The sequence below is a fragment of the Cinclus cinclus genome, chromosome 4 (assembly GCF_963662255.1).
Source record: "Cinclus cinclus chromosome 4, bCinCin1.1, whole genome shotgun sequence".
Classification (NCBI taxonomy): domain Eukaryota; kingdom Metazoa; phylum Chordata; class Aves; order Passeriformes; family Cinclidae; genus Cinclus; species Cinclus cinclus.
In genome coordinates, this window is record NC_085049.1 from 57993868 (window position 1) to 58006853 (window position 12986).

The 12986-nt window shown below is 37.6% G+C and overlaps 1 protein-coding gene across 1 annotated transcript; it reads right to left on the reverse strand.

Moving 5' to 3' along the window:
* Nucleotides 1-1365: 1365 nt before the first annotated feature.
* Nucleotides 1366-12088, reverse strand: DMC1 (DNA meiotic recombinase 1). Its single transcript, XM_062491338.1, has 13 exons — nt 12005-12088; nt 11332-11376; nt 8985-9131; nt 8605-8687; nt 7944-7996; nt 7012-7053; nt 5741-5813; nt 4977-5068; nt 4401-4474; nt 4189-4303; nt 3295-3355; nt 2634-2750; nt 1366-2185 (listed from the first exon to the last, which is right to left on the reverse strand). The coding sequence occupies exons 1-13, from the start codon at nt 12059-12061 to the stop codon at nt 2116-2118; spliced, it is 1029 nt and encodes a 342-aa protein (XP_062347322.1). The 5' UTR covers nt 12062-12088; the 3' UTR covers nt 1366-2115.
* Between the last annotated feature and the right edge of the window lie 898 nt (nt 12089-12986).

Here is a 12986-nt window from a genome sequence, read left to right on the forward strand (position 1 = left end):
TCCCTGTTAGATTAGCAGGGGGATCGTGGCGCGGCGCTGGGGCAGGAGCAGAGTGACAGCGGCCATGATGTTTGCTGTCGCCTGAGCGCCGGCAAGGCCGGGAGAAAATTCCCCAGATGAACCAGAGACTCCTCGCTGAAAGACAGAATAATCCACGAGGCGAATACGTGGCACAGACCATAAATCCTTTTGCTATCGCCGAGTCAGCGTGTCCTGGCACAAGGAGCCGTGTCCCATGGATGGTGGGGTGACACCAGCCAAAGCCAGCCCCGGCCCACACCGCGTTATCGCTGCCAGCAGTGCTTTGTGGGCTGTCAGGTTATCAAAAACTGCTTATACTGGCAGAAGGGAAAGCAAGTCCCCTTTTCTTTCAGACCCTTGGATAAAAATAACAGCCTAGAACAACACACAAAATACCATTTTAGTTTCACATGCTATATATATATATATATGTATCCGTGTATCACATGTGTGAGAAAGCAAAAAGCAATCTGAGTTCTTAAAATAAAATACTGGAAGAAACCTGGGTCTTTTTAAGTGGGTGGCAGGGAGTCAAATGACACTCAGTGCAAGCTCTCACGGGGTACTTGGACCTTGGTTATAAATGCCTAGTGTGGGAAAGCCTGGCACATAAATGACAATGGTTGGTCCATTCCTGGCTCTCTCAGGTCAGCCAGCCATCAGCTCTCTTAGACTTTCCTCCACTGTGAAAAATAGTGCTTTACCTCAGGAAAAAAAAAAAAATCAAGTATGTGTTAAGAAACCACTTAAGGAAGGCAAGTCTTCTAGATCTGTCACAAGGAAAAGCCCGGCTAAAATGTCAGGCTCCTCTTCCATTAACTTCTGGTCGTTGCTGCCTTTTTACTTTATGTTATCTTACATGAATTTGGTAATCTAAACCAAACAATTATTTTACCAGTGAGGACAAGTTCTTTGACCAGATACAAAAATTAAATTCATTGTAACTACCAGAGGACAAGGTAAGACTACCCCATTATATCCATGTGTGGTGTTGTTTAATTTATGTTAAAACAAGCAATGCCATTAGCATTGGAGATATTGCAAAAGGAATTATTATTTTGGCCTCCAATGCCCTGTTTCCCTCTTTATTCCCAGCTTCTTCTTTTGCCCCCTGTGACCTACATCTCTGGCTAGTTCAGAGCTGTGCCTATGCTGGCTGGCTCTCAGCAAGCTGAATTTTAAGTGCCTTTTCCTTGGTGTAGGTGCTGGTGCCAGCCTCTCTCTCCTATCTAGCCACTGGATTTGTTTTATCCTTTTTAATAGAAACAATATTTAATGCTACTTAATAGTAATCTTTAATAATCTTACCTATACTAAAGAATGACAAATCCATTATATCAAGTTTGTTTCTTCAGAGAACTAGAAAAAAGGTTTTAAGATGTTGGCTTGCACCCAGATTATTTTTCTCATGAAAGATCGATGAGATTTTTGAGAGTTTAATTCAAAGTACCCAAACACAGTCAGACTTCTGTTCTAATTCATAGTCTTTATTTTTAACTTTAATAAGAACAAGTTTAAAACATTCTGTCCAAAAAGTAGAAAATGCTAAATAAAAACATATCTAGTCAAGATAAAAATGTTTAAAAATGTATTCTTAAAACTACTTCCTCCTCTACAGTACATGAAAATCCATCAAGTTCTTCAGCTGTTGTTCCTCCCACTGCCTTTTCCATCTATATATGTCAATTTTATAACTGAGTTTATTCCAGTTCTCTTGCATTTCACACTGTTAAATTACCACTTTTGACACTCTCTTTGAAATAAATTAAGAAAGAGTACATTCACTCCCATGTGAAAGGGCAGGTTTGATTTTCACAAGACACAGGAAAAGGTTTCTAAGAACAATTCACAATCTAATTGCTTAAATCTTTGGCTGCTAAAAGTTCAGTTGAAAAAAACAAAACTCCTAAATGAGCCAAATTCTAGTTTAGTAAAACTGAACTGTACAAAGTTCATCCCAGTGTTCTCCCAAAATATCTTAAATAGTTCCCAAAAGCTACAAATGCAGCCAGGTAGTTGTCGACCTTTCACAAATCTTCATCCCAACTACCCAGCTGTTTTTTAGCCATACATTTGCATCATTTTTTTTTTTACCTATTCTTTGGCATCCCCAATCCCTCCAGCAGTTATTGCAAATGTGGCTTCGTTTTCAGGCATCTCAGGGCTGGGAGAAAAAAAAAAAAAAAACAAGAAACCTGTGGGTTTCTCCATGTAAAATGCAGTTGTGAAATAGTCTCCAAACTGTTGTGGGTGTGAGCAATCTGGAATACATCAGTGCCCTCATACCTATGTGCAAACTGTAGAATGTGATCAATACCATCAGGACCAGAAAATGTGAAATTATCGTGTCAGGAAAACTTAGGAATTTAACATGTCCACAATTTTCCTGCCAAGGGGCCACTAGTCCTACCAAAGTATTTGATGGTCTTCATTAAGGGCTGAGCATCTAGTAGGATTTATGAGGAAAGATTATGTTTTTTAACGTATACAATGTGCAAGACAACTTTAATCGTCGTTTAATCTGTTAATTACTTTGTCCTTCCAGATTTTCTCCTAAGTTTCAATACCTTGAACTTTGCCACCTTCCCTCCTGTGAGGGAAAGGTAGTTTACCTGTCATAGATCTTTGCAATACGAAGCTCCCCTCTCCCTTTCCTCAAACTGATCCTGGTAGTCGAAGCATGAGCAAGGATGTGGCCCCCGATGGGCTTTTTTGGGTCTGCTTGAAAGCTGAATTAGCAAGAAAATTGTGGTGATTCACTGTGCAAATTCCAGAGGTTAATACTGTGATTATCTGTCAGACTGAGCCCTATTCAACTCAGTAATGAATAGTCAGTAGGGAAAAAACATTGGAAACCCGACTTTAGCACACTTGTCTCAAGATACTATGTTCAAGTGTTCAATGCTGGCATCATTCTCCTGTCATTAAATTCAAGAAGCTCAAGAAATACACACCTTAAATATCACATGTAAGGTTCTCCAAATGAAAATGTGGTGCTTTTTCAATACTTTTTATAGCTTGTTTTCTTTAAGTCACAGTGAAATCACACCACTGTACCAGACAGCAGTTAAACGTAAAAAATCTCATTCCAAAAACTGAGAGAAACTTCCAGGTGTCGTTTACTTATGATTCCTAATACACAGGGGGAAATGACCAATCTGATCTTTCATTTCAGTGGCTCTTGCTCCTTACAATCTCAGTTCTCATTTCTGTTAAATATGTAATACAAAATACAGATTTTTTTTTTTAACAGAGAGAGAAAAAGTATCTTACGTCATAGTTGCTCCTGGGTCAGCAGTCATCTGGTTGGTCATAAACACAGCCACATTATATTCTGCAAGAGAAAAAACATTGCAAAGAATGTTTATTTCAAATCATATTAGAATTCCAAAATATTCTCATCCATGGTAAAAAGCAAGCTTTCTGCTGAAGCACTTCAAATTTCAAATGAATGAGAAGAAAATATTCTTTATGACTGATGGCTGCAGTTAATCAGGACACAGCCTAGATTTGCTCCTGCATGGCTTCAGCTGTAATATGCCAAAAATGAGCACTTTTCAGAATTCCAGGGAACAAGTATTTCTCAGTTTCCATCTTTTCTCTGTTGGCTCCCTGCCCTTAGCTCCCTCTCCTTCCCTTTCTCTGTTTGCCTTTTTTTTTTTACATCACAAAAAAAAGCATTTATTCATTCTTCATCAACATTTCTGAGACATTCCAAAGAGAAGGAACTCTATTCATCCTGTCATTGTCCCTCAAAGCATTGCAAAGTACTGAGAAAGTGGCAAGAGGCACGGCTTCTTTATTTCTCTATGCCTTCATCCTCTTTTCTCTTTCTTCTGGATTTAGACTGTTGAAATTTGGGGAAGACAATTACTCTTACTGAATATTTGTCCAGCTCTACAACCTATTATCTCATTTAGGGCTTGACAGCATTTCTAGAAAAACTCTAAATGTTGCAAAGTCCAGAAGTTTTCTCAATCCGTCATCCTGAAATAATACATTATCAATTTGATCTTTTTGGTAACTGACAGAGGTGTAAAGTGAGGAAAGATCCCTGGGCCAGTGCCTGACTGATAATATACTTGGACTACTAGGTGGTTGTGCTACCAACAGCTACTGGTAGTGACTCCAGCCCACGTTTCCCAAATTTTGCAAAGTTTCCTGTACCTTCTGATATTTTTTGGAGCCTTGACAGCATCTGAGCTAGTTTCTGTTGTCGTTCAGCCAACTCTCCGCGACCACTGAAATCCACACGGAAAAGTGCCATTATGGAGTCAATGATCTGCATTGTAATCATGCTTGATAAGTAAATACAGTGAAAGAAAACAGGAACACTTATTTTGAAAATAGTAAGCATACAGGAATAAAAAGTCTTGTACCAATAACTTGAAGATACCAGCTTCCTCATGGAACTTGGCTGCTACATAGTCAAGCAATTCCATCTGATGTTCACCTAGTGAGAAGCAGAGTTGCCAAGATAAATTAGGAGCAGAAAGAACAAAAAGGAACCAAGCCTGAACTTTCAAATTCCACTTTAAATGTCTGCACTGGTTATATTTTCATTGCCAGCAGCTCTAAATCCTGTGCTCAGTAACAATCTACTTTCCAGGTTCAAGTTTTCTCTCACCCATCTCACAAAACCTCTTTGTGAAAGTCTTCACTCCGCATGAAGACAACTTTCTGTTAATAACTGAAAAGCATTCTATACATTTTAATTGAATGTTGGTTTAAATGACACATGGAAAATGTTTTAATCATATTATTTATCTTTATATAGTACCCTAAAAGAAGAAGTTCTATCTCAAAATGTCTTGAAGTTTTAAAGTGGCATCTTGTGACACAGAGTGTGTTAAGCTGTTAATAAACTGAGAAGCGTTAACAAACTGAGAACTATTAACATGGGTACCTGAGAGGAAAAAATCTAGATATCATGCCAGTTGCAATAATGGTCTTACTGGTATATGCACGTGCATAGAGCACATTGTCAAGTACTGCCTCGTGGTCAACATTGAAGCGATCAGCAATGTCACGCAGGCGGTCTGGTCGGCTGGCATCAGTCAGAGTTAAGGATTTCTCCTTGTGCAAACCATGCTCTGAAAATAATATAACTCCATTCCAAAATAGGATTGGGGGAGAGGGGGGGAAAAAAAAGAATATTTATTTTAGTCCTAGAGAAGACTGACTTTTTGTCTTCAGGCTGTCCCACGTACCCTAAAGATAGTTTAGGGCTCACGATGATAATTGGTTTGTGTTTAGGGTTTGAGGCGGGGGGGGTTAACATATGGATATCTGTGCTCTAGGAATTCAGCTGTGAGCAAAACCTGTTTATACACAGTCTACTGCAAATGTGAAGTGCTAAAAATAGTGTTTAGTACTTAGATAAATTTGTCTTGAATAGAAAAGCTGCTATAACCTGGAGGAGGCCTACTAGATCTAAAAAAAAACCAAAACCCCAAAAACAAACAAACAAACAAACAAAACCAAAACAATTACAAAAATATCCAATTCCTAAGTAATTTTTCCAGGTTGGATTATATCAAATAACAGAAGAAAAACTCAATTCATTGTGGGCCGCTACTCACTACGGTCTCCAGGATTCCTGTGCTAATCATAATGTTTTACATGTATGAAGCTATCAGAAGCCCTCTACTTCCCTACAACAAAATAAACTAACTTCCCAGTTCATCACATCTGTAGCTTTTAACAGTCAAAAAGATACAAAGTGTTTTCAGTATCAATGAAGATAATCTTTCCACCTGTGTAGCCATTTGGTCCTGGGAGCTGAGCTGTCACTACAGAGAATCATAGATTAAAATCAAAAAGCAGGAAAAATGTTTTCTTACTCCATCTATTATTATTATTTAAATAAAATACAGCTGTTTATCCATATCACAAAGAACTGTCAGTTTTAATCAATGTGAAAATCAGGAGTATCTTGTCTTACTGCCATCTTGAGAATAAGCTCAAGCCACTTTTCTCGATTGCAGATCAGATGAAATTTAATTAATGGTGTCAAAGCTGTTTTATTCAGTACCATCACTAAATCTGTATATTTTAGGGATACTATTAGTAAGTTCTTACACACAAAGCCTCCTCTTAATCCTCTGCTCAAATTAATTCTATTGGCTTAGCAGGCACTCTTCCAGTTGTTACTCATATGATCAAAAATTCTTTTGATATTAATTTTTCCTGATATGCAAATAGTTGCTGATTGTGGGTTTAGTCTCTTTGGAGTGAATAAGCTAAAATACTCAATCCAGTTGTAATCATTCATGCAAAAGGGTATGACTGCTGACCATTACACTGTACTAACCAGAAAAGGCCTTATTTTTCCAAAACATGCCATATTTCACTTTACAGTACAGGCAGTTCATTTAAGAGAATGTGCCTACCCAGTGTCTGGTAATTCCAGCAGCATTAATAGTTATATAAGTTATCATTTATTACTCTTTACTCATTGAGAGATATCTCTGGGAAATCAGAGTCCTGCTGTTTTTGGAACTGCCCAAATATGGTGACTGCCACAGTCTGTTTATCCAGTCACTGAGAGCCAGTAGTACCCTTTCAGTGCCCTTTCAGAATGTCAGATTCAGCAAAACCTTTTGAAACCAGGACAGTCAAACAGCTGCTGAGAAAAAAATTTTGCCTCTGCCCTTTTCTGAGCAATGCCCCGTCTACATGTGACCCGTATTTGTGCTCTGCTTTTCCAGATGGTGTGTTTCACTGGTTTGTCTAAGACAGCCTATTATCTTCACTCTCCTTATGGCAAAACTTTCATGGATGTGAGCAGTATTAAAGTACCATTATATTAAAGTAACCATTTATATGAGTTCTCTACTCAAACACAGTTTATGGAGTTAAGAGTCACCAGGTCTGTTTCACTGTATTTGTAGAAATAAAAGATTCTGACTTGTGTTTAGTTGTGATACAGTTGTAAACAGTGGATTCACTGAGAAGAAACATCACTCTCTTTTAAGGTATTATACCTACCACACAGAGTGTGAGATAGCTGGGTTTTGCCCGTCCGGAACTCTGTCAAATAAAGAAAAGGGAAAAAAAGAGTCAGGGTTTCTTTTTCCAAGTTTGACAGATTCAGGCATTACTGCAGTTAGAAACTCTTATAAAATTCACCTCAATCTCTACCTTTTAAAATCATTTAACCTCAATTTCTAAATTGTATTCTGTGCAGTAGAAATGTATTACATGAAAAGCAAAATCTGAAATGCTTTAGTTTGATTGTGCTTAACTGCTGAAGTAATTTATTCTCTTGTGTATAGAAGTTAAAACTACATGGCACCTGTGGAAAAGTGATAATGGCAGGGCAGGGTGGGGAAGAAATAGTTGAGTCCATTAACCTAGCCCAGTTTCATTTTCAGTAAAATGATTAAGGAGAAGCTTACAAGTTTATTAATCTCATTCTACCAAATCACATTAGTCTCCAGTTTATATTTTCTAAAGGGAAGAGTACTCTGTTTTATGAACTCTTATTGCTGAAGTGTCAAGCATCAACTAATAAGGTGTACTGCAAGAGCAGCTTAATTGTAATTCCAAAATCTTACATAAAATAGAATGTACCTTAAGTGTGCATAACTAAAATACCTTTTATGGCAACTTTGTTACTGGAAAGGAACACACTGCATCGGGGAGAACTTTGGCATGTTAACAATAGTCTAAATAATGCTATGTTGTACTGAATCAGCATGCCCAGTAATGATTACTCAGCTCAAACTTAGTCTGCAAGCAAATGAAGAGGAAAAACGGGAAAATATTAAGAGAAGTGGATTATTTCTTCTTGCACTAATGCAGATACTCATCTTTGTAGCTACAATGTGGTAAATTTGATAGAAGTAATCCAAATTGAATTAAAATCTAAATTAAGTTGTAATTCTTTGGTAATACCCATTTAATGTGTATTCTCTCACCTCCAAAGGCCTCAGTGATTGCCATGCTTTCAATCCCACCACCCAGAAGTTTGCTGTAGAAAGGGAGAGGTTTATGATATAGTTAAACACAAAAAAATCACAAGAGGAAAGTAAAAAACCTTTTTACTACTTTAAGGAAAGTAATTTCTGCCCTAAAGTCTTTCACTTCATGCATTAAGTGCAGGGCACTAAATGATCACTGATTCATAAAGAATTAACTCTGTTTTTACCTCCCTTTTTGTGTGCAAGGGAAAGATCTATAGAAATTATTACTGGAAAGAAAGGAGAGAAAATAACATTGAAAATAATATTTGAAAATAGCATTCCATACAAATATCTCAAGGGAGGACTTGAAGACTGGAATTTTGACCTGAAAACTGCAGATTATTTTGATAGGTAAAAAAATTATACTTTCAAGACTTCTGGTTGCCAATTATTTATTTACAGTGACTGTACAAAGTCCAGTTTCCCCTCAGAAGAGTTGTTGTTTTTGGTGCTTATTGATGTAGGCTTCCTTAAGCCAGCAATAACTCCACATGCAAAGGGATCTACGTATCCTAGCTAAGTATTTATTCCCTTATATTTCTGTGTCTCATTAAAGACAATTAAGGTGATTATTTGGAACATTTGGATGAAGGAAGGACATAAGAGATAAGCTTACTCAAATTCCTGGCTGCCAGTGGAAATATGAAATACCATCTTCCGTTTTTCACTGTACTCAAAGGCAGTGAGGAAGCCTGGTTCCTAGGGAAGAACAAAGAGAACATGAGAGGTTTATTTTAACTTTACCTTAAGTTAAAAGTGCAATATCCCACATAAATATCTTCTTTTCCCCCTAGCCTCATTCCCGTGGGTTGGCTATAAAAAGCACCACAGCATTCATCTGGTTGTTGTGGAGTATAAAGTATTATGCCTTAGAGTAAAAGGCAGGATAATCTTCAAAATTATTTTGATGATGCAGTGAGAAATCTGCTAAGAGAAATGTTGCACGGCATTTTGGAGAGGCAAAAGTTCAAACTCTCTGGAAAGTGACTGACTTACAATGAGCTTGTTTGCAGCTTCTTTAATCTTGTCCACTTTGGCCTCTGAGAGCCCCTTCACATTGCACAGTGCTCGTTTTGTGGTCATCTGGATTCCTTTGATTGTGCAAATCCCAACTGCCTTCAGCTTTTTTATATCTGCTACGTTCTGCAAAGAAATTTCCCTTCTGCGAGTACTCAGGACAGTTAACGGCTAGAAGGTGAAGTAAACCTTTGCAAAATATTTTAAGCTTACATTCATATGCATGTGTTTTCACCAAGAAAGAAGCAAATTTGCAGTAAACTCTTTGTGTAGTTTGTGACACCAACAAAACAAAATTTGGAGTAACATTGGTGTGAGGGATCAGGGTACAGAGAGCAGCTCCTGGTGGTTTTAAGAGAAAGGTGTCTGGGTATTTACTTCTCCCTTTTCAGTGTTAGTTTTTCTAGATCAAAGCTGATAGCAAAGGAACAGTACAGAATTATTTCAGATAGCGTGGACCTAGGACACTATATAACACTCAGTCTGTCCTTGGTCCCATAGCACAGATAATTTGTAAACCAGATAATCTGGATAACTGGGAGCTTATTCACAGGGATCATTGGAAGCTGAGACTAATTGCTGTGCTGTTTCTGCATGTCCAGTTTAAAACACATGTATCCTGCAGATCTGTCTGATGCTTGGGCTGGAGTGAACTACTAGTTTTTCCTAAATTCAGAACAGCACAACATCAGACAGCACCCTATTGACATATTTTGCCTTCCCTCACCTCATTTTATGATTCTTACATCACTGGAAATGTAAAAGCAGGAACAGATTACTCACAAGAAAACATACTACGTGAAAGGTGTGGGATAATACACCAATTTACCATTTCTGGCGAAGATTTTTCTTTGAAAAAAACTATGAACTATGGACATATCATCTATTTATCTAGAGTGTGTGGGTACATAGAGCATAAGAAGGGAGGGGGGTTGTGTGAGAAATTAGTCATGTTTATTTGGAATCTTATTTCTCATCCTGTGATATGTGTGTGACACTCAGCAGAGGCTGAGGGGTAACAGCACCTTAAATCCTACCAAACATTTGATCACTGAACCACAGTCTCAGTTGTTTTAATCTGATTCTATTTCTGGGCACACTGGCAGATCCAGTAAATATTTTTCTCTCTATTCCTTGGAAAAAAATTCAAAACCCACAAAAATTATTTGTTCAGGTAAATGAATTTAATAGATATGGGTCATATGTTTGCACAAAGATTTTTAGCTGGCACAGCTAAGAACAAAAATCTTCCTCTGAGGTGTGGGAATAACCACTTAGAAGAAAGAAAAAAATAATCGAAAGAAGCAGAAAACCTTTACAACCCCAGAAGAACAGCCTAAGTCATTATTCTTGGTTTTCAAACTCCTTCACACATTTGTATCATTCTGTGAATGCCATGCCTTGTTTCCTACTGACAGGGTAGTACAGCTCCCTTCCAGCTCAGGTCACCCTCTTTGATCAACTTGCTAAATTTTTAAAGCAATAATTTGTTTATTTTTTCCTATGTTGCCCCATAGTTTGAGCTCCCAGCCATGTGATCCTTCTTCAGAACTATCTTTAAAACTGCCAATGAACTGCCAATAAAAAAAAAATTGCCAACAATTGCACTGCTGACACGGTCAGCCCTGTAACTACAGCGCTGACTAATGATGAGTCACTGTGACATGTCCTCCCCATTTTTATCTGTCTGTAGTCACTTCTGTTAAATCTCACATTACTTCAGGCAAACCCAACTTTTTGTTCTGCTTCTATAACTCTGAATATAACAGGATTCCAATCCATGAGCCAGCGTCCCAGATAAACATACAATAATTGAAATTCAAATAAATGGGTGATGTTTATGTGATGACGGTAACAGTGACAGGAATTCACATTTGATGAAGAAAACTAACCACTTATTTCTCTAGCTACTAATATTTTCCTCACTCCTACTCTACCCCCTGCACCAGCACGCTGAAAATAGTATAGTAACAATTGTCACAGTGTAATTTCACAGGCACCAAAAATGCAGGAGTAATTACAAAGATTGGCAGGAACAGGAAATAATCTATCACACAGTTTTCAAATAAATTAGCAAGCAGTTGGTTTTTCAAGAGTGCTAGGTGCTAAATACTTTGAGTATCTTGACACTTTATTTAGGAATCTGATGTGAATGAGATCTTCTAAAAATCTGTCTTATCTCCAAAGGCAAAATTTGTCTCCACTGACTGAGTTAGAACTTATTTCAAGGAGGAACTTCAGTTATTTGCATCAATGTGCTCACAATTTTGGAAACAAACTTACAGTAGCTTTTGAGGGACAATTCTGTGCTATTGCTAATACTTACAATTCCATGCTTCTGCAGCAGGTCAATATCCTGAAAAAAGGATTCCTAAACAAAATAGCAGAAAAAATATAATGTTTCTTTTCCTTGTTATTATATCTATCTCACAACACGACTGTTTCAGATTTGTAGACACTTACCGATTTTTCATAAATAACACATAACTTGTTGGACAACTGAAATAAGCAAAGCCATAGTGATCTAACTGAAGTGTAGTGAGGCCTACACATTTCCTATCATGTTTTCCATAAAGTGTATCTTCACAGGCAATTAATCCTCTGCTGTGCTAATAAAACCTGTGCTATCATCATCATCTGCAGCTTTTCTGCCATAATTTCTCACTCTTCTCATGCTGATGATCATTCCTCAGGAGCAGAAAATTAACTGAGAGTCCCCTTGCATTTAATATAGAAGTGTAAAATACGATGAAATAATGATAATCCCATTAAAAACTGTGCACAGCTTTTGAAAGGCTAATGAAGATTACTTGAAGAGCCAGGTTGTACAGGGATTAAGGGAATAAGATTTTCTTGGTAGTAGACTGGAACAAAATTTTAAACGCATTGAACTCCCTGATGGTTTTTGGGGACCTCCTGCCCATCCACAGGTTTCATAACACTATCAAAATACCTTCAAATATTTGCTGCACATAGTTTTCAGTCGATCACAAATTTACCTCATCATCCTGGTATCCTGGTTCTTCTTGGACTACTTGATCCTCCATGGCCTTCATCGTGAAAGAGCACGCAATAAAGTATTGATCACTAGTGAGAAAGGCAAACAAAGTCATGGGGAGGCAATAAATGAGTAAATGTCTGTAAAAGGACTTTTAAGAGTCCAAGGACTACAGAAGTATGTCTGTATGACATCACATATGGATTTAAATTTGGATTCTGCTTCCAATGTTTCGTTACCTGACCTACCAGGCCAAAAGGAGAAAATCTATGGCTTTACAGTCAGAACCAGTTTGAGTAGAAAGGGCTTCACAGTATTAGGAAAAGAGATCTCATTCCCTGCTGAGAATCTTGGGTCAGAGTTGAATTTTGGAGGTGGGAACATTTAAAATTAATTATCACTAGTGGAATTTATTCTGGTAAGAAGGCTAAAGCCAATATGTGTTTTTATAACAGAAGTCAGCATAGCTGCAGATAGAATGGGTAATGGAAAGGCAATACAACAGCTCAGCCTCTCCATGTTTAAGTGACAGAAAATCCACAAAACAGCGCTGAGAAGCTACAACTCCTTAGTGGTGGATCTTGAGAGCAGATAATTAAAGCTGTTATTTGTTTTGAAGTTCTTGCTGAAGTTCAAAACGACCAATAAATGCTGAAGATGTGTAGGTAATGGCTGTAAGGAGTATGCTTGCATGCAGAAAACAAAAGAAGGGTAATAAAAATCTGGAACTTTTATTTTGCAAATCCATATACAGAGAGCTCATTTCATGTTTTTTCATGTTAACTTGCCATGTCTGTACTCCACCACAGCTTCACTGCCCTCTCTATGTGACTTCCTGTAAGCAAGGCCTAGAACTGAAATAAGCATTTAGTGATAACACAGTTAAATAAGCAAAGTGTAACCTCCTTAAATTTTATGAATTCAAGAATAGTGAATACAAAGTAGCTCCTCAGAAATATGATCTTATAACCAAACTACTCTCT